This window comes from Chelonia mydas, chromosome 2 (genome assembly GCF_015237465.2).
Source record: "Chelonia mydas isolate rCheMyd1 chromosome 2, rCheMyd1.pri.v2, whole genome shotgun sequence".
NCBI lineage: Eukaryota > Metazoa > Chordata > Testudines > Cheloniidae > Chelonia > Chelonia mydas.
Genome location: NC_057850.1, coordinates 198,516,662 through 198,538,339, shown reverse-complemented (window position 1 = coordinate 198,538,339; position 21,678 = coordinate 198,516,662). Strand labels below are relative to the sequence as shown.

Genomic DNA, 21,678 nt, shown 5'->3' with positions numbered 1-21,678 from the left:
GTTTGGTGAGTTGGCTGTTTGGTCTTATCTTTGTTTCTAGCTGCTTCATTACTCTAAAGCCAGGTCAGAATACATCAAACACTGTCCTAACCAGAGCCGTCCCTAGGGTATGGCAAATCGGGGCGACCGCTCCAGGCCCTGCGCTTTGGGGGCCCTGCAGGCCAGCGCGATTGGCCAGCGTGGTCGGTCCCAGAAGTGACTGATTCGTCACTTCTGCCCCAGGCGCCGCACCCCCTTCAGGACGGCCCTGGTTCTATCATCATAAAAAATTGCTGTGATTGCCAGAGGCATGTTATATGATTAGTATTGGGATGGTGCAGTTGTGAACGAAAAAGGGGTGATTAACCAGATAATCCCACTTAAGATGGAGTTTTTCCCCAGCATGAACCACTGTAAACATCACTGGGATATCAGTCAGGCACTTCAACTGTAATAGTTAACTGCCTCATCAATTTTCTTCCAGTGGTAACCCAGCTTTGTTAATGGTGGCCAGAGTTTATTTTCCAGGTAATAGACAACTTTTTTTTTAATTCTCCAGATGAGTTTGAGTCTAAGTTTACTTTTCATTCTGTGGAAGAATTCCCCCCTCCTGATGAATTCAAGCCATTTCAGAGAATTTATCCCAGCAAGGCATCTAGAGGTAAGTATTGAAAAATCTTGTACAAGCATTACAGGATTAAAGCTGTTTTTCCAACATAGTTAAAAATGTCAATGTGAATATAAATAAAGTAACACTGGGCAACAATTTAGCGTTAAATTATGATTGAGTTGCTAGGATATCATGATATACTTTCAGTGTTACTGTTATAATGAATCCCAAAGATAGGATTCATTGTCTTTCGTTATAAAATGTTTCTAGAAAAAGACCAAACAGTAACGTGTGCTGACATGCCACCAGTTTAATTGTATTCATTACATTAAGTAGGAAGCTCTTAAGTTAAAAATATTACGTAAACAGACTTAGCATGGTCTTGACTCAGCCTTAATGTGTTCATGAACAGGTGATGTCAGAAATGAACTGTGGTTTAATACTGAACCTGTAATCACTATATACGAATATAAACGACAGTTCCAAGATTTCAAACCTGAGTGCTTAAAGTTGCGTCCCAACTCTATATTTTGGCACCTAGATAAGAATGACAGATTCTCAGAAGCACCAATACGCTGGGAGATACAGATGCTCAGCCTTTGAAAATCATATCACTGTGTTTTGGGAGCACAACTTCACCCACCCAGCTTTGAAAATAGGCATTTTAAAAATAGATAAATAAAATCACACAAAGTTCCTATCCTAACCGTCCAAGCTACTATTTGTATAGATCCCATGGGTTCTGTGTTATGTTAGACAACTCCCTACCCCTAAAATCTTCATGCTTGCACTACTTTTCTTAGACTGGTTCCAGTTTCTACACAGGGGCATTGCATGATGTACTGTAAGCATATACAGAAACAATGGACATCCTGTAATAGATGGTATCCTATGTATCTTATAGATACCCCTACAAATCCTCCACTAAGAACACATGTGAGATGAGAAGATCCCTCTAACAGACCTCTGGTGCAGAACTACACAGGAGGGTGAAGATAACAAGATAATGTATGAAACAGAGGAGGTTTTGTTTAAATGAGTAGAGATTATATTTTAACAATCAAATGATGCAGCATCACTGATTTGATATTTTTAACTGGAAAAAAGAAAATACTTTAATTATGCATTCTCTGAACTAGCCTAGTCATCGTATGGCAATAGAGGAGAGTGCTGGCACAGGCTTTTAAATGATTGTTGTTTACTTCAGGAATTTTTAAAACCAAGCACCATGAGATTTAAATTCTTTAGTAGTGGTCATTATGTAATTCTCATTCAAATCATCATCAAGCTGTCATCTCAAACAGTATTCCATGCATTACTCATATTTTTCTTCCTCACTTTTTAAATATTTTTAGTATTCCCCCAGAGAGCTCTAATTATATTTACAGGAGTTTTCAATTAGCTATCTGAAAATAAGATACTCTATATATTGTATGGTTTTTGGCATGACTTTATAATCTCATTGTAAGTTACTTTGCTGCCTGTTTCCTACCTACCACCACCCCTCCCCCCGCAACCCGCTGCAAAATGGCCTCTTCCTCAGTATTACCAAAGAGGGGTCCATAATTACAGGGATCTATTGGTCAAACATATATAGGCAGGAAAAAGGGGCTGCGGACACCACTGCACGCAGTACGCTACTCTCTCTCAGGTTTGCTAGTGGGTGTACCTGTCAGAAGGGAATGAGCTGGAACATGACTACCTGGGCTGGACTGCCTAACAGCATTGTCATGCATTAGCAAATAAGGCAAAGCTTTTCCAAAGTGTTTCTCCTCGGTCAGAAAGCAAAACTGGGATGAATGCATTTGCCAGCATGTGTGTGTACAAGGGCACAGCTGGACCATCCTGTCGCTAACATGTGACCCTTTTGTACAGTATAGATTTTCTCTTTAAATACTGCTTATTGCTGCTGCTAGCCAGGAGCCCACCTGCCACTTGTCTGACAGGCTTTCTAGACATTGTCATTCCCTCACCCCCCATAATCCCCAACGTGCCCCTCTCCAGTTAGCTAAAGAAGCATTTAATAGCTAAATACTAGAAAGACAACTGGTATTGCTCATTCTCACCAATCTCCTTTGAACAGCTCTGCAGGCAATTGCCAGAAGTCGTCCTTCATTTATATGCTCCATGCAGTTCTTTTCACCCAATACTCAATGTGAGCTGTGAAGGGCTGCAGTCTGGAACTGCAGATTGATTCCCAAGATACCTCAGTTTGCCACAGGTGCCAAAAACTCTCCTCCCCTTTCTGCCAGTTGCCAGGATAGGTGACAGGGTGGTGAGCTCATGCAGGTTACCTTAATTACCTCACTGGAAATCAGATATTTCCTTGCAGGTGCATCCATAGGTTGGCTTGTCTCTGATTGGCTTAAAGTTATACAATAAAAATGGCCAGGTTAAGAGTGCTTCAATCAGTCTTTTAATTCACGTGTTGTTTCCCTTGGAGACTCAATTTCAGGACCTTGGTCCTGAGTTCCCACAAAGTAGCTTTAATCTCTTGTTTTTCAAGAGCCCAGGAGTGTGGGGGTGCCTGAAATCATTCCAGAGGTTCTGCACTCTGGCAGGCAGCTTCTCATTAATCCTCTTCTTTCCAGGGGAGCAGTGGCTGCTTAGCTAAACAGAACTGATTTTGCAAGCAGTAGCCAGAAGGGGGAGCAGCAGGCTGCAGATCAGAGAAGGGAGGTAGGAAACACTCCCTGGTAGGCTAGAAAGGGATCAAGATTCTGGCTTCCATTTCAGTACAGACCTTGTGGGGAGGAGACAACCTGGACCCCTCCCTAGGTTAGCAGAGGTGGTAGTGATCTCTAAGGGAGGAAACTCAAATATGGAGCCAGAGCAGGGTAGATTTGATGGTGTGGGCTGGGGAAAGCTGATGGCATTATGACTATTCAAATATGCATATGAAATTAAAGCCTTATTTGCATAAACTCTGCAGCATCCCAAATTGCAAATCTAGCAGGTATGTTAAATCCAGTTTAGGGGTGTAGTTCTTCTATCTCTGGATAGTGCCTTTCTCTGCAAAGTTAGCTAGTAGCCTTGCACCACCACCTAAATACTAAGGAAGGCAGAAGTGGTCATGTCCCTGTAACTAGCTGGACTTTAAGGACATCAGGTAAAGAAGATCCCAGCAACTCTGCTGTGAACAATTGCGGGTGGGGAAGTTGTTCACACGGTGCCTGATTGGTCAACAAAAAGAAGGTAACTGTGTGTGGAATCATTCATGGATGGATAAGTGGGCTGCAGATACCTACTTATGCTTAATATACTACCACTGCCCCGCACCCCCCAAAGGGCTTGGGACCAGATTCATCAGTGAACTCTAGCAATTTGACAGCTACTTTGCATTGCTGGAGCCACGGACCACAGCAGTGAACCTGGCCCTGAGTCTGATGGGATAGAGGAAGTACAGAGTGAGGTTCTGGAGCCACTGAATTATCTCCTGGAAGAACAATTTTTCCAGCTGTAGAATGCAGCAGCACCATAGGGCTTCTGAAATGTAACCCCCTCCTGGCTTTTTTTCTTGCCTGTACTGATCTCTTAATAAATAGTTTGCCTGTGTGTGTGACATATTGAAAAATAAATGCTGTCACCAGTATTGTAATTACAATAGTTAACTGTGCTTGAGCATATAAAATATAATAGTCAAATTTAGGTAGGCATCAACATGGGCATTGCATCTTTTCTTACAGAAAGTCTAATACGAGGCTATTCAGGAATAGTATTCTGCTACAGTATTATTGGCATTGTGCATTAAAAGCAAATGTGGAGTATGATTTCTTGCCTATTCTCATCTGTACTGGACCCTGTAATACTGTGCAACAAATATTTTATAAGGATTTCTAAAACAATAAAGTGTCTTTGTAGATTAGTTCCTCCTTTGTACTTTAACTTGTGTGCATTAAATGGAGATGGACCCACCTTGGGAGAAGGGGTTTTGGGCAGCAGGAGCCTGGCCATGCAGCCCTGGGCTCCAACCATAGGGTGGCAGGTACTGATTCCCACTCCCCCCCCCCCCCCCCCAAAAAAAAATCCAGCCATGCAGCCCTGGCAGGGCTTCAGCCCCTGGTTCTGGTCCCCGACTCTGTCTTGGTTTCTGGCCAGGCAGTGGCAGATGCTGGCCCCAGGCACTGAGCCGCAGCAGGCTTTAACCATGGGGCTTCGAGATCTGGCTCCAAGGCTTCTGCCTCTGGACCCCAGTTCTGGCAATGCAGTAGCGGGTGCGGGTTCTGGTCCTGGCCTCCGGCTGCACAGTGGTAGGCACTGGCCCCAGGTGCTGGCCCCCAGCCATACGGCAGCAGGCTCCGACCGTGGGGCTTTGGGTGCCAACCCTTGGCTCCAGCCGTGCGGTGGCAGGTGCTGACCCCCAGCTCCGGCAGCGTAGCCCTGGCGCTGATCCCCTGCCCCAGCTGCATGCGCTGACCGACAGCTCTGGTCCTGGCCTCTGGCTATGCAGCAGCCGGTGCTGACCCCAGACCACTCAGCAGCAAGCGCTGGCTCCAGCTACACGGTGGCGGGCATGTACTCCTGGCTCCAGCCACGGGTTCTGGCCGTGCAGTGGTAGGCAGAGGCCCTGGACTCTGACCACAGCTCCAGCTGTGAAGCAGCAGGCTCTAATCTCTGGCTCCAGCCACACAGGTCCTCTCTCCGGCTCTGCCCTGGTAACATGGCAGCAGACACCAACCCCTGGCTCTGACCATGCAGCAACAGGGCTCAACCACCCCCATCACCCCTGGACCCTGCTGCCTCCCCTGACCTGCATCCATCCCACCATCATCTCTGGCCCCCACTGCTGGGTCCTGGGGCTTGCAGAGAAAAGTGATATTAACAAACACGTGCAAGTATCACTTTTCACAGCCTCCCAGGTAGCTACTAAGTGTGCTGTGAAAAGTGATATTAACAATCACTTTTCACAGTATTATTTTTATGAAGTCTACAATATACCCCTCCATATATAAATTTATTATTTGGATGTGTATCTGTGCCTATTTAATTATTGTTCCTAAATTTAATTTTTTTTTTAAGGAAAAGTGTCAGTGCAGCCACCAGAGAGAGTTAGTGGCCACACTCTGAGGCCACCAAAAATTTTGTTTTGATAACCCAGGCACTAGATGGTGCCTCATGGAAGCTAGCCAATAGGAGGTCCCAATCCCCACCCCTCTGCAGTAGACATCTAAGTCTGGGCTGCGGGGGGTATCTTGAGATTCTCAGCTGCCACCCCCTTTTTTTGGAGTTAGATGCCTATGCCACTTCAGGTAAAAGTGTAGGAGGAGGAGGAGGGAACCTGCCTCTAACTTTGGTTAGGATACTAATTTAGGAGATCAGAAAAACCTGGTTGAAGTCACCTTCCCCCTGAGAAGAAGGCCTTTGAACAGGCGTCTGCCACCTTTCCAGGGGGATAGTCTGAGAGTCTCTCTCTCTCCTCTTGAAGCTGTTCCACTGTGGATAAAATATTTTTAAAAAGTCACTGGAGCAGGGGCACTGGCTTCTAGGTCTCCCATGTGATTTCTCTAGCAACCACACTACAGTGAGTCTTGTGCTTGCACACACTGTTGGCCCAGTGCCTTTTTCTTTTCAAAATTGTCTACAGTGGAACAGCTTCAAGAGGATGGATTAAGGAAGTACCACATCAGACTATCCCATAGTCCAGGGATCTCCCAGCTCTCAGCTGAGTTCCCTAGCTAGTGGGCTAAAAGTTGAGGGAGTCGTCCTTGCTCCCCCTAGTCAGTTTGTCTAGGCCTGCCTCTAGGGGTCCGAGTTGGTGCTGTGGCACCTGAGTAGAGATTTTTGTGAATGGCAGGATCCCTAAATCTGGGGTTTAAGTGCTTAAATCCTTTCCTGAATCTAGCCTTAATTATTTAAAATTCCTCTGTATCGAAACCTTCATCCCACTACATGTTTATACAATGCATGGTGCTGGCTGACTTTTTACACATCTGACCACATGGAAAGTGTGGGAGAAAGTGGATGTTGACTATCAGAGCCTGAGGTAGCAGGGAACTTTGACTCCATGTGCTGAACTACATTGTTGTGCTGGTGTACATACATGAATGTGCCCATAGAAATTTAAAAAATACGGATGATATGAACACATAGGGTACCCCCACAAAACTAAATTCTTTTCACTACTCTACAGTGTGGTGGTTCAGCATCCATGACTATTTGAGTGCTTGATGCTTCTGCCCAGTCAGTAAGGCACTGACTCAACAATCTAAATGAGTAACTAAAGAGGGTATTGCTTTCTCCAGTATTATGGGAGAAGTGTATGCAGTGATGGTACACACAAGAGAGGGTCTCAGCCTGAGCCCTTTATATAATTATCACTACTATGCATGAAGGTAAGGGCCAGAGAGCACCTGGCTCAAAGGAACTTTGCAGGGTGAAATTTTTTGTACAAAATAACTTAGTACCTGGCTCATGGTGCTGAAATGAATTTATTTATTAGTTTTGCCAAACAGTAGTTCCCAGCAGATATGTAATTCCCACAGGATGACTGCAAAACTCTACTCATTAGTTCCCACAAGAAAATTAGCCCAAGCTTTGCAGTGCCTTGATTCAGTCTGACGGCATACATCTTGACACACCCCCAGACAGGGAACAGGGCTGATGTGTGCAAATAGCTGCATGAAATGGTGGGTATAGCTTCAGAGAACAATACAAAACAGTGCACTCTCTTTAAAGTAGACATCTTTATTCCCTGCCCCCTTTGGCTCGACATAGCTAAGCCAGAATTCAGCATGGATGTGAAACAATGCCGCTATGCCACCCACTCCGCTGGCTTTGAGGTTTAGTGTCTTTATCCTGCAAGCATTAAGCAAATCAGCACACATATTTTAATTTACAACATACTGTGTTTCACATAATGCTTGTACTAAACCTGCCCTGAATGATGCTGACAAGAGCTTGAGTTGTGGACAATCACGGTACATCTACACCACAAATGGCAGCCTGCAGCCAGGAGTCTGAGCCTGGGTTGACAGACTTAGGCTTGCACTATGCTACTATAAATAGCTATGTTGACTCAGGCTCTGAAGTCTAGGGTTGGGGTTCAGAGCCTAAGCTCTAGCTTATGCTGCAATATCTACACAGGTGTCTCTAGCAGTGGAGCACAAGCCCAAGGTCTGTTGCCCCAGTCTCAGAGATTCTATGCCACAGGCTGTGAGATAAACCCTTGGAGGCCCCAATCCTGCAAGTGACTTCATGCAGGAGCATCCCTGAACCACATCAAGGCCCACTGAAGTCAAGAGAATTCAAGAAGCACAGCATTCTGTCCATGGTGAGTAAGTTGCAGGATCAGAGCCTTAATATGTAAGAATGAGAACACTAGCATTTTCATCTCAGTTGTGTGCTTTTAGAGCAGAAGACGTCTCCCTTCTAAGCAGAACTCCTGTCTTAGAACTAGAGAGGAGCCAAGTGCAATATCTGGTTTCAGAAATTAGATTTTGCCTTTTTTAAACCATGGCTGCAGTACACAGAGTGCACTTACAGAAGCAAGGTAGAGGATGAACTTTAAAAAAAAAAAAAAAAATTGACCACAAGGCTCTTGAGACATTTTACTTATTTGTTCCACATAAGTGGACCAGCTCTGCAGTGAATCAGTATATACTCTTATTTCCAAGAGCATATACTTACATTAGTTTTATTTACCACAACACTGCAATCATTTACACCTAGGCAACATAGAACATGATTACACACACCAAATTAGTTACTATGTAAGAGAATCCAACACATTGGCGCAAAAGGCACAATAAGCACTGCCTGCCTGCATTTCCCTAATGCACAAGCCTGTCTAGCCAGCTGCTGGTATTCCATGGTTTGGGTATAGTTTTAGAATCTCTATTGACGATATGAAATGGTTGACACTGTCATTCAGTATCACTTTTTGAGACCGTATGTGCTAAAGAATTTTCTTTTCATCTTTATTTTATTTCAGAATCTGACAAGCAAACTTTAAACTCCAGTCAGTCATCACTTGGCTATGTTTGCATTACATTTACCTTGCTTTGGCAGCACACATATTTGTATTATATATTCTGCTGAATACTGGCCTCTTTGGCACTTTAATTATGGATGCAGTTTTTCTGAATATGCACAATACTGCTTTGGCTGTTTTAAATCACTGATGATTCAATGTACTGCAGCTGTGGCAAAATGGCCAATGTTGTTTTGTGGGTCCCATGCTTTTCTAGGACACCATCCCTTACCCCTGCTGTTGGGGCACCAAGGGCCCCACTAGTAGCCCTGGAAGGTGGTAGAGGAAGGAAGTGGGGAATGGGTCTGGATTTGCTCCTCACTCTAAGCCCCAGCCCCTCCCAACCCCTACAAGTTTCTTACCCTCAGTCCTTGACACTGGGAGAGGAAGTCTCCCTTCCTCCAGTTCTCAGCAACACACCTCCAAACCCTTTCCTCACACCACCCTCTCTGCCTGAAGCAAGGAGGTTTTATTAGGTTCCTGAGGAGGGCCTTAATTGACTACAGGTGCTCCTATTAACCTGAAGTAACCTTCCTTTTTCTACAGGGAACCACACCTTAATTAGGCTAGGGCTTATATATCTCCCCTCTCCCACAGCTCCCTGGCTCTGCTGTATTGCACAGCATATTAAAAGAATTACAGAAACACACTATAAAATATAAAATATGGTTATTATAGCTATCTCATGCACTACAAAATGGTAAAACATCATAGTACCCAGTGGCTCACCTCTGAACAGTTACTGAGGTTACCTGGATACTTTGTATAGTGGCCACTGTCTTACACTTGGAGTGGCAACTACACTGCCTAAGAGGCATGTTCAATGTTACCTGCAAAGTCAAGGGCACGGAATGTAGGACTCCTAGAAAGGTGTGGATCACCTCTGTCCTGTTTCCATTTGAAGCAAGTTGGAATTATAGTACTTATGGAAGAAGGGAGGTAAATTCAAAAAACAAAGACACATTAAAAAACCCAAAAGGGGATACAAAGAGAATTAAAGGGGAAGAGCAATAATAATCAGAAAATCAGTTTAAGACCAGATGTATTTCACTGGCAGATCTTTTTGAAATTGTATTCTACAATAGCCTGGATTAATACTGTTGTTTGAGGAGATCTGATAAAGCCACTACAGAAAGAGTTTAACAGAAAGCAAGTAAATTGAAAGGCATCATTTTATGGCTGTAGATGCTTTGTGTAGCCACAGCATAAATATAGATTTACGTGTCTGCTGAATGGATTTAGAGCTGCAAGTGGCAGATGAAGCATTAGTAAAAACTTCCTTAAACTGTGTTTGTAAGATGTTTGATGCTGATTCCAAGCATCTGAGAGCTACATATTTTCTAGGGGTTGGGTGCAGCCCCAAACCCACTGTCAGTGTCAAAAGGGTGGTAAACTGATGCTCCCCTTCCGGGAAACTTCAGTTCCTCAGTGGGGACTTCTCTTCTCAATCATCAACCTCCTTCCAAAAGAAAAACTGGTTTGTTCATGCTGCTGCAATATTTCAATGGGTGGGAAATAACACCTTGTCTCCACCCAGCTCTAATACTGTCCCTCGTGTCATGAGTTAAGAAGGTTCCCTTGATCAAAGCTCACCCTCTGCACTGGGTTAACTTCTTAAAGTGAAGGAGTTATGGCAAGAGCACATGAAAAGTAGATAATCACTGGAGTCACATGAATCCAAATATGAATGTAGTGGGTAAAATGGTGTTTGAATGCTGATGAAAAACTGCAAATAAACCATTTGTATCTTCCTCCCTGCAGAGTGTAAAGGAGTAACATTCAGATCTTAGCTTTGCTGTGAATTTGTGCCTTGCAAGGACTAAGCAACAGTTCAGTCATGATCGTTTCCTTTTCCTTGTACTAAATAAGTGGAGATTTCCTCCGGGTGTAAACAGCACATACCATTTGGAGAACTCACAGAAGTGTCTTTCATACGGCAATATGGTCCCCCAGCCAGACTATTGTCCCTAATTTTATTTTCAACACCCAGCCTCTATTGGAACAAAAGAAGTGTTCTGACTGAGCTGTCACTGCATTGCTGTGTCTATCAATGCTGCCTTGGAGTCATTTGATTACACAATGTACCAGGCGCTCCGTTTGATTCTGCCTGCAAGACACAGTACTATGAATCTAGGGAAAGGAAAAAAAAACCCTACCAGACATCACAAGTGCAATAGTTGTTTTTCCAAGGTATGAACAGATGAGGGCAGCACTGAGCCTTGGGGGGCATGATTCTGCTCATGTGTTCTGGCATAAGTCAGGAGTGGCTCCATTGCAGCCAACAGAGTTACACAAGCAAGCTCAGAACCAGGCCTTATCTCTAATTCAGATGCTGCTGTTTTTGTTTTTAAAAGCTCTGTAGTTTCCAATGTGAAGTGGGAAGCGTACACTTACCTGGTGAAATTCTAAGCATTTGAACTTTGCTACCTAGCCTGAGCTATATAGGGAGAGGGGGGAGATAAAAACAAACAAAAACAATTGTTTGCTTTAAAAGATTATATGGAAATTACACTGGATTGAAGTTATTCCTTGTTTTAATTTTTTGTTGCCCAAACAATGAAACATTCTGCACTACATTAGCTGGCATGCACACATGGACCAAACAGTGACTCTCTCCTTTCACTACACACAGAACAGGACCACCGCATGATTGGACAAAGGAAAGCAATTTTGTTAACTCGATATAGCTACTGAGGAACATTTTTCTAGAAAGACAGAAGGCTTTTTGTTTGTTTTCCTCCTGCAAATTCAGCTATGTGGACTGGAGACTATCTTTCAAGGCTCGAAGAACTATAGAGTCTTCTTGTGAAAAGGCTAACGGTGTCCACTGTGGCTGAAATGAGATAACAGTGGTTTAAAATCCACGTACAGCAACAATCAAATGGAAAACTAAGTGAGGCTATAACATTACATAAAGGACAAAGACTTTTGAGACAATCCGTTCAGAGAAGGTATCAAAAGGGAAATAAAGATAATGGAGGCCTGATTCTACAATCATTTAAATTGGTGTAAACCAGGAGTAACACCACTAAAGTTATACCAGCACAATCAGAATCAAACTAAGTCTTGTATTTATACATCTTATTTATACATGTGCAGATGAGCTGCTTTTCTGACAACTTAGCAGACAATTTAGTTTCTAAATCAAAGTATTAAAACATTTGCTTACTTCACTTGAAGAACTTAATTTCTGTATCGACACAGTCATAGAAAAGGTCTGCTACTTCAGCAGGATCCAGAACCTCTGTACTGGTGAGGATGTCGTCCATAGCTTCTAAGCCTTGTCTTTCAAGGTCTAACATAATCCTCATCAGCTTCTGACCTTTATCCTAAAGGCAAGAAACAGCCAAGTTAAAGTACCCATTAAACAAATTCAAGTGACTTTTTACTACTCCTCTCTGCTGGGGGGGGGGCACTTTCACACTATTTGAAAATGTCCCATTCCTCCACCTCCCCCCACCACCACCCAGGTACTGATTTTTTTCTTTTTCTATGTTAGTGTGGTAGAACCCGAAGCAAAAATGAAAACAATGGTCTATCATTTAACATGCAGAACCAACAAGAGAGACTAGTAATCAAGAAACAACTTTAGTAAACTAGTGAGTAGTAAATTCAAAGGCAATAAGAACGTTAAAGATTGAGCACAGCTTGAGGGATAAAACTTGTATAACTCTGAGAAAAAAGGAGTTTCTTTGATTCATCTCAAGTCTGGAAGCTCATTAACAACAAAAATACTGCAAGACAGCCAGGAGTTCCTGGAAGGATTTTCCAAAACCAGGCATGGGTACAGAGAACAGAATGTAGAACAGTATCTCACAGAACATCACCCTCTTTACTCTACTCTAGGTTTAGTCATGGGATTAAAATTAATGAGTTTGCCCATTTACCTTTTAACCTTTGTATAGTCAAACAGCATCAAAGTGAAAGACAGATCAAACGTTACATCTAAGTTACAGAGAAGAAAGATTCTAGCCCGGAATAAGGGCTGCATCTGTGTCAGACACTGAAAGGTTTATTTGGCTGCTGCTTTTCAACATTTTCTATGTAGAAGGTCCTCTCCAGAAAATATATTGCTTTAGCTAGTTTTTAGCATAAAAGTCCACTTTCTACGTGAGTGTCTGTGAATGGTTGCATCAAGTAGCAGGACTGCTGTGTGTGTTTTGGAACGGACTCCTTGAAAAGAAAATGCCATTTCTGTCTTCGTAGACTATTTCACTTATACTGGAAGCTGCAAACGAGATTCTCACTCTCAGAAGGACCATTTTTAGCAGGAAGGGTGGCTGGGAGTTTTGCAGGTTTTCTTATTGGTACTCTATAGCTCTTCCCCAGAAGGCTAGAGTCACTTATGCTAAGCTTCAGAGTATCAAGAATCCAAAGTTTCAGCATCATGGGCCCTGGTGAATTTAGTATTTGCACTTAAGGGTGTTCTAAAATTTCACCTCAGAACACTGAATACTTTTCATACAGAGTGAGCTGACTCAGTCTGACTTTCTTATTTATTCTCCATGATTTGGAGGTTGGCCTCAAATTAATTTTCCAAATCCACTACCGCCTTTTTTAAAAATTTTAAACGTGGTAAGTTAAACTTGTCAAGTTTACCATTTATATTTACTGAAGAAGCCTTCAAGTCATCTTATGTAGCAGTTACTTCCATCACCACCATAGGTCTGCTGGGCTTTTCTGATTGTGGGTCTATGTGACTCTACAGCTGACAGCAAAAGACTAACAGGTTGAGGTCAGAAAGTTTTAAACAGAAATAGGCTGCTCTGTTTGTTTTTTGGCCTCAGGCCTTTGTGTAAAACAAAAGTGAAACTTTTCTGAGAGAAAATACCATCATTTAAAGGTACAGAACTGGGGTGGGTGTCACTGTGTTAAAAGAGGGTTTTCAATAGCCCTTTCCTCTGAAAAACGCATTATGAACAGTCTTTTCCTTTATTAGCTCAATAATCAGAAGGCATGTGTCTAATGAATCTTACAGAAAAAAAATGAACTAGATCTTGTTTCATTCCCTTAACGGATGAGATGGGATGCACTAGGAGAAGATACAATAAATAGGATGGTTTTTCATGATGCATGGCGTTTGGTGGAGCCATTGTATTTACCTGGTTGTGCTGATGATGATGAAATGGGGGAGTCATCAACCTACTGTACATAGTTTGCCAAAATGGCAGATTATTGATTTAATTCAACAGACCAGTCATAGAATCATAGAATATCAGGGTTGGAAGGGACCCCAGAAGGTCATCTAGTCCAACCCCCTGCTCGAAGCAGGACCAAGTCCCAGTTAAATCATCCCAGCCAGGGCTTTGTCAAGCCTGACCTTAAAAACCTCTAAGGAAGGAGATTCTACCACCTCCCTAGGTAACGCATTCCAGTGTTTCACCACCCTCTTAGTGAAAAAGTTTTTCCTAATATCCAATCTAAACCTCCCCCATTGCAACTTGAGACCATTACTCCTCGTTCTGTCATCTGCTACCATTGAGAACAGTCTAGAGCCATCCTCTTTGGAACCCCCTTTCAGGTAGTTGAAAGCAGCTATCAAATCCCCCCTCATTCTTCTCTTCCGCAGACTAAACAATCCCAGCTCCCTCAGCCTCTCCTCATAAGTCATGTGCTCTAGACCCCTAATCATTTTTGTTGCCCTTCGCTGGACTCTCTCCAATTTATCCACATCCTTCTTGTAGTGTGGGGCCCAAAACTGGACACACTACTCCAGATGAGGCCTCACCAGTGTCGAATAGAGGGGAACGATCACGTCCCTCGATCTGCTCGCTATGCCCCTACTTATACATCCCAAAATGCCATTGGCCTTCTTGGCAACAAGGGCACACTGCTGACTCATATCCAGCTTGTCGTCCACTGTCACCCCTAGGTCCTTTTCCGCAGAACTGCTGCCTAGCCATTCGGTCCCTAGTCTGTAGCGGTGCATTGGATTCTTCCGTCCTAAGTGCAGGACCCTGCACTTATCCTTATTGAACCTCATCAGATTTCTTTTGGCCCAATCCTCCAATTTGTCTAGGTCCTTCTGTATCCTATCCCTGCCCTCCAGCGTATCTACCACTCCTCCCAGTTTAGTATCATCTGCAAATTTGCTGAGAGTGCAATCCACACCATCCTCCAGATCATTTATGAAGATATTGAACAAAACCGGCCCCAGGACCGACCCCTGGGGCACTCCACTTGACACCGGCTGCCAACTAGACATGGAGCCATTGATCACTACCCGTTGAGCCCGACAATCTAGCCAGCTTTCTACCCACCTTATAGTGCATTCATCCATCCCATACTTCCTTAACTTGCTGACAAGAATACTGTGGGAGACCGTGTCAAAAGCTTTGCTAAAGTCAAGAAACAATACATCCACTGCTTTCCCTTCATCCACAGAACCAGTAATCTCATCATAGAAGGCAATTAGATTAGTCAGGCATGACCTTCCCTTGGTGAATCCATGCTGACTGTTCCTGATCACTTTCCTCTCATGTAAGTGCTTCAGGATTGATTCTTTGAGGACCTGCTCCATGATTTTTCCAGGGAATGAGGTGAGGCTGACTGGCCTGTAGTTCCCAGGATCCTCCTTCTTCCCTTTTTTAAAGATTGGCACTACATTAGCCTTTTTCCAGTCATCCGGGACTTCCCCCGTTCGCCACGAGTTTTCAAAGATAATGGCCAAGGGCTCTGCAATCACAGCCGCCAATTCCTTCAGCACTCTCGGAAACTTCAAACTTCAGTGTTTGAATCCTTAGAACACTGGTGCTGATTATAGTTGTCTGCAGCTGCAGACCCCTTCTGTAAGCCCCCTCGAGAAATCGGATCCCCTTTTATCTAACTGGAGGGTTTGCAGTTAAATTCTCCTTCTTAAACTCCACCACTAGGAGTCTGAATTGGGCTGTCAGCTGGAGACCCTGGCTTCTCTTGCTTTCTGCTGAGGACAGACTACTGCTACCCCCTGTACAACATTTGTTCTCATTCTCTGTCAGCTCCTACTCTTCATTTCCTTGTGCATCAGTGCAGCACAGCAAGAGGGAGAGGAGGCAGTTGGCGGTCTCGCAAGAGAGCATCAGACCATTCCTACACAGGTCTGAGTATGCGCCAATGATTTTGGATGGAAGGGTAAAGACCAAGGAGGGAGCCTTGGACAATGGGGAGGAGAGGCTGACATGCTCTATACTGCTAGCCAGTGTGGATTGTAATAATTGGAGCTCTGCTGATGATAGCTACCTACTTCTTTATTCTGCCCTCTTTATTGCGGGTGCAGTGAGAAAGGCATTTCCTTCTGACAATTTTGACCATCTGTAGAGTGGTCCTTTTGTGACTTGCCTGGTTTAAGGTCACTTTCTCCTCAAGGGAAATCTTCTTTCATGGCCTTCACAAGAGTGGACATCTTTGGCTACACAAATTCTGAGGGGACCAATGCTGCTCAACCTGTAGCCCAAAGGGGGTCCACACCACCCAGGGTAAGATGTAGTTATACATGTGATGTTTACCACTCATGTTCCAGCACCATCTGGTGTGGGGTACACAGTGCTCTCTGCTGACGGACTTCATGAGCCTCGTCAAGGTTCCTTCCCCACTCTGAACTCTAGGGTACAGATGTGGGGACCTGCATGAAAACCCCCTAAGCTTATTTTTACCAGCTTAGGTTAAAACTTCCCCAAGGTACAAACTATTTTACCTTTTTCCCTTGGACTTTATTGCTGCCACCACCAAGCATCTAACAGATATATAACCGGGAAAGAGCCCGCTTGGAAACATCTTTCCCCCCAAAATCCTCCCCAAACCCTACACCCCCTTTCTGGGGAAGGCTTGATAAAAATCCTCACCAATTTGCATAGGTGAACACAGACCCAAACCCTTGGATCTTAAGAACAAGGAAAAAGCAATCAGGTTCTTAAAAGAAGAATTTTAATTGAAGAAAAAAAGTAAAAGAATCACCTCTGTAAAATCAGGATGGTAAATACCTTACAGGGTAATCAGATTCAAAACATAGAGAATCCCTCTAGGCAAAACCTTACGTTACAAAAAGACACAAAAACAGGAATATACATTCCATTCAGCACAGCTAATTTTATCAGCCATTTAAACAAAACAGAATCTAATGCATATCTAGCTAGATTACTTACTAAGTTCTAAGACTCCATTCCTTTTCTGTTCCCGGCAAAAGCATCACACAGACAGAGAGAACCTTTGTTTCTCCCCCCCTCCAGCTTTCAGAGTTTCTTGTCTCCTTATTGGTCATTTTGGTCAGGTGCCAGCGAGGTTATCCTAGCTTCTTAACCCTTTACAGGTGAAAGGGTTTTTCCTCTGGCCAGGAGGGATTTTAAAGGTGTTTACCCTTCCCTTTATATTTATGACAAGCCTCAACATACCAACCAGTGCTAGATACATTCCCTACTAGACTGGATACAGACAGGGCTGTCTCAGTTTGGTAATTTCTAAAAACTTCTTTTTAGAGGGAAAACAAAATTCCTGCTCTGAGGTATAAAAAGGAAAACATCTTGTTTCCACTCCATTGCAAGAGATGAGATGTGCAAGACTAACTATAAATGTGAGTTTGTAAAATTCACATTAACAAATATGTGAACACAAACGACTGCTGAAACAGGAATTGCATAAGGTATCATAACTTTAACAAAAAGTTATACATTATGAATCATTCCATGGCATTTTGGGCTGTATAAGTAGGGGCATTGCCAGCAGATCGAGGGACATGATCGTTCCCCTCTATTCGACATTGGGGAGGCCTCATCTGGAGTACTGTGTCCAGTTTTGGGCCCCACACTACAAGACGGATGTGAAAAATTGGAAAATGTCCAGCGGAGGGCAACAAAAATGATTAGGGGACTGGAACACATGACTTATGAGGAGAGGCTGAGGGAACTGGGATTCTTTAGTCTGCAGAAGACAAGAATGAAGGGGGATTTGATAGCTGCTTTCAATTACCTGAAAGGGGGTTCCAAAGAGGATGGATCTAGACTGTTCTCAGTGGTAGCAGATGACAGAACGAGGAGTAATGGTCTCAAGTTGTAGTGGGAGAGGTTTAGGTTGGATATTAGGAAAAACTTTTTCACTAGGAGGGTGATGAAGTACTGGAATGCGTTACCTAGGGAGGTGGTTGAATCTCCTTCCTTTGAAGTTTTTAAGGTCGGGCTTGACAAAGCCCTGGCTGGGATGATTTACTTGGGGATTGGTCCTGCTTTGAGCAGGGGGTTGGACTAGATGACCTCCTGAGGTCCCTTCCAACCCTGATATTCTATGATTCCGACATCTCAGTACTCCGGGATACAGTTCAACCTGTGATATTCCTGCCACGATCCTATTATAATGTGACAAAAGTTTTATAACACACCCCAATAACCAGTAACACCATTCAAAATAACTCTATCTTGTGACCAAATATACCCCTGTATTCACAGCTGACACACTACTGTAATAATCTTTGTACAAGGTATGCCTTGTAAGATATCATTAGAAAACTCAATTTGCTGGTCAGTATTGTCCCGATAAAATGTGTGCCAACATTGTACATGAAGCAATAAGAGTCCCCTGTATGATGTTATTAACACATGTTTCAAACCCCACAACTCCACCCAGGCAGTAGGGCAGACCTGACTTAATGAAGGAATGTGTGCTTGCCTTAATGTGCATTTAAGCAGTAAACAGAGTCATCAAGCAAGGAGGGAACACAATGGAAGTTCAAAGACGTGAAAATAACGCAGCAGGGACTATCCTTTCACATAGACTCTGTCTCTGGGTCTCAGCTAGAAATGTTTTTTGAGAGGAGGACAAACTATAAAAAGGAGGGACAAACACCCCAAGAGACTCCCCTCCCTCTTTCCCACCTCATTGTCCACACCTGAAAAGACAAAAAGAAACAACCATTGGACTCTGGGGGATGGGTCTTGACCTGAGAGTTTGGTCAGTAATCTGCTGGAAGCATGTGGCAAGAAAGTTTGCTTTGCAACAGAGTTAGTTTCTTAAGTAGATACTAGTAAGAGTTTTATCTTTACTTTTCTTGTAACCACTTCTGACTTTTATGCCTCATTATTTATACTCACTTAAAATCTCTTTGTAATTAATAAACTTGTTTTACTGTTTTATCTAATCCAGTGTGATTAAGTTGAAGTGTCTGGGTAACTCTTTAAGGTAATAAACTGGCATGTTATTCCCCTACAGGAACAACAGACAATATATTTATACTGTCCAGAACAGGGCTGGACAGTACAGGACCTACATTTCTGGGGAAAAAGATCTAGGACTGGGAATGTGTTGTGGTCACCCTGCAGTATAACCCAGGCTGGTGAGAGCCAGGGTACAGTTGGCAGGCTGCAGTTACACACAGTCAGGGTGTGACTTGCATGCTGGAAGGCTGTTTGTGAGCGGCCCAGGTGGGAGCTACATCAGCAAGGCATTGTAAGGTACACAAGGTTGCAAGGCAGAGGTGACACAGCCCCTCACTGATCTGGATTGTGCCCCGCATGTCACATATGTACAATGATTGCCTTTGAAAGTTTGAGGGATTTTATGAGAGTTTTTCAGGCTCTTGTAAGTTTCCCTTTGATTCTTTTTAAGGTCGCCCAAGTTGCCCCTGTCAGTTTTTTGTAAACATCTCTAAACTTTGATAGTGTTCAATAATGTAGCACTTAAAGAAAAAAGCCCACCACCACGCATGAGCCCTATACAGAAGCAGACAACTTTCATCGTTTTAAAATTCTATAAGCTGAGAGTCTGAATAATGAACTCTGCCAACATCTGGTGGGAATTTTTTTTTTTTGTTCCATGTTTACAAAAATTAATAAGAAAAGAATGCAACCAACCATGGCTAAAATGTTCACTCCTCCATTTTAACTTCTAAGCCTCTATTCAGATTTTTAAGTGGGAGGGAACCCCACTAATTTCCTTTTAATTAGATTTAAAAGTTTCTGTGGAAAAAGATTTTACAGAAACTTTTCTAGAAAGAATGAAGCATAAGTCATGCAAACATTCAAATTTTTGCTCCCACAGTCAGCATTTTAGGTCCCGGGTGTTTTAGTTTTAAGAAAAAAACCTGTCTCTAAAGGCTCCAGGTCCTAGAGGCTTTACCTGATTATTCTCAGTGACAGATCGGGCCCACTCATGTGCCTTGTACAGTTCATGTCTCCGGTCAGGCTTCTCCTGGAACCGAGGTCTCTTTTTTACAGGATCGTCATCACCAAGAAAAGGTGATTGAACTTTTGGTACTAGTTTGACGTCATCGACGAAGATGAAAGGTTTAAATATGGACCTGAAAGAGATAAGAACCTTATTCACAGGGACATTGTGTATATCACTCAGCAGTATATCCAGGCTACTTTGCCAACAGAGATTCATTGGACAGTATTGCGTGTGCATATCTATATTACTGTGGCAGGATGGGGTCAGATATAGCACAAAAATAACCTCTTCTAAAAGAAGGAACACATGCCACAAGAAAAATCCATTTGCTTTCAAAAACACTAGGTCCTGCAAAGCTTTACATATTAACCTCTCTTTCTCCCCCTCCATGTCAGTTTCCCCACTTCTGTGAATTATAGTATTGAGCTTCCTTCCTCTTGATTTATTTTTGGGGTGGTGGGAGAAGAGGGTAAATGTTTTGATCATCTTTAAATCCCAAAGTTTAGCCCCATACTACTCTCTTGCTTTATTTTTCCTTCATGTTCTCTCATTCCACACTTTAAGTAGTCTGTGGAAGCTGTGCTTAGGAGTTTTCAAAGAAATTAACTGGCTCAGAACCAGTCTCCCAACCTAAAACTTCCCAGTGCTCTTACATTTGCACAGCATCAATTTATATGTCAATAAAGCTCTTCACACAATATACATCTTAAGTCCTGCACTCAGTTCAGAATTTCTTTGCTGAAACAAACTGAAGGTGGATATATTTAAAGCCACCCACTTATGAGGGCTAGAGGAAGATTTCTGGCCAAGTTATTACACAACCTACTAAGTATTTCTGAAGATTTGGCATTGACCAGCAGTGTCCAAATTGGGAAGTCAAGGAGAGGTTAAAGAAATGGTTACACAGAAAATACTGTAATATTTTTCATCAAACAAAGCATTTCAATCTGGAATTAGATGGGAGCTCAAAATTAAACACTGGTTTGAAACCTGTCACTAACCTGCTGCTCTATCCATCACTGTTGAGAAGCCCTGCCATCAAAAGGTTCTGACCTGAACAAACTGGGGCAAGACATGTCTTTTATTACAGATTTTTTTAAGAGAAGGCATGTAAAGCAGAAGTGACAGTAGCATGCAGAGATGGGCTGTTATTCTTTATTTGTATTCTAGCTGCACCTATTGTCCCTGATTGACAGCCATGGAGATGGAAATGCTCTCTGAACAGCGGAAGCAGGAGCAGCGCACACTGTCCCAACAACGCAGCTCAGTCTTAAACCACAGTGACCATTGCTAAGGGAGACAGTTCAGTCTCCAAGCCCACTGAATCAGTGGCATCTGCAGAAACTGCCAATGAGAATACCAGTTAGATAAGATGATAGACCACCTCACCCGCCCAGTGCCATATGTTGGGGGTTTTGTGAGGAGGATGCTTGTCCAATGAACTGCACTGAGACTAACATTTTGCATACTTTCATGTTGTCAGTGTTTCCTATTGGGAACGATGGGGAGTGTGGATGAGAAGAAAAGCTTTGTGACTCCCGGCTGGGGAGGCAACAGTTAACAGACAGAGCTCAGATGAACCTGAGGCTTATTAGCCTCCCTGAAACCCAACCCTTACTTATTTATAAGACAGACAATCAGCTGCCAGGGGTTTTCAGGGAGTGAGGAAGCAGGCTGGCATGACCAGAGTGGGACAGCTTTTCTCTTCACAAAGACACACAAACTCAGAGCTGAACGTGAGTTTTTATTATATTTGATCATAGTTTGTCTAGAAAAGTTTTAACTCACAGAGAAGCAGGAACTCTGGTGTGGCTGTTTTTTCTTAATGTCTTGTGTACAAACCTTGGTTTATGGGGAGTATAGGGTGATGGAGCTAGGGGTGCTGCTGCACCCCCTGGGTGTAAGTGGTTTCCATTATATACAGGGGTTTACAGTATGGTTCAAAGCTCTAAGCACCCCCCCACTATACAAATTGTTCCAGCACCTGTGA

General features: G+C 43.2%; 2 protein-coding genes across 7 annotated transcripts in view; one reads left to right on the top strand and one right to left on the bottom strand.

Annotated features, from left to right (window-relative positions):
- Positions 1-4,454, top strand: part of WIPF3 (WAS/WASL interacting protein family member 3) — a 56,363-nt gene extending 51,909 nt beyond the window's left edge. For both annotated transcript variants that reach the window (XM_037890486.2, XM_043541003.1), the window contains exons 7-8: positions 539-640; positions 1,494-4,454. In XM_037890486.2, the coding sequence (XP_037746414.1) occupies positions 539-640; positions 1,494-1,534 (143 nt within the window). In that variant the 3' untranslated portion in view covers positions 1,535-4,454. The remainder of the gene's footprint in view (positions 1-538; positions 641-1,493) is intronic.
- SCRN1 (secernin 1) overlaps positions 1-21,678 on the bottom strand; it is an 81,820-nt gene that overhangs the window by 11,925 nt on the left and 48,217 nt on the right. For 3 of the 5 annotated variants that reach the window (XM_037890487.2, XM_037890489.2, XM_037890490.2), the window contains 3 exons: positions 19,638-19,818; positions 11,728-11,887; positions 6,999-11,391 (listed from right to left, as the gene is read on the bottom strand). In XM_037890487.2, the coding sequence (XP_037746415.1) occupies positions 11,729-11,887; positions 19,638-19,818 (340 nt within the window). In that variant the 3' untranslated portion in view covers positions 6,999-11,391; position 11,728. Of the gene's footprint in view, positions 1-6,998; positions 11,392-11,727; positions 11,888-19,637; positions 19,819-21,678 lie in introns of those variants that run through there. The other 2 variants (XM_037890488.2, XM_043541005.1) reach the window with 1 other exon arrangement.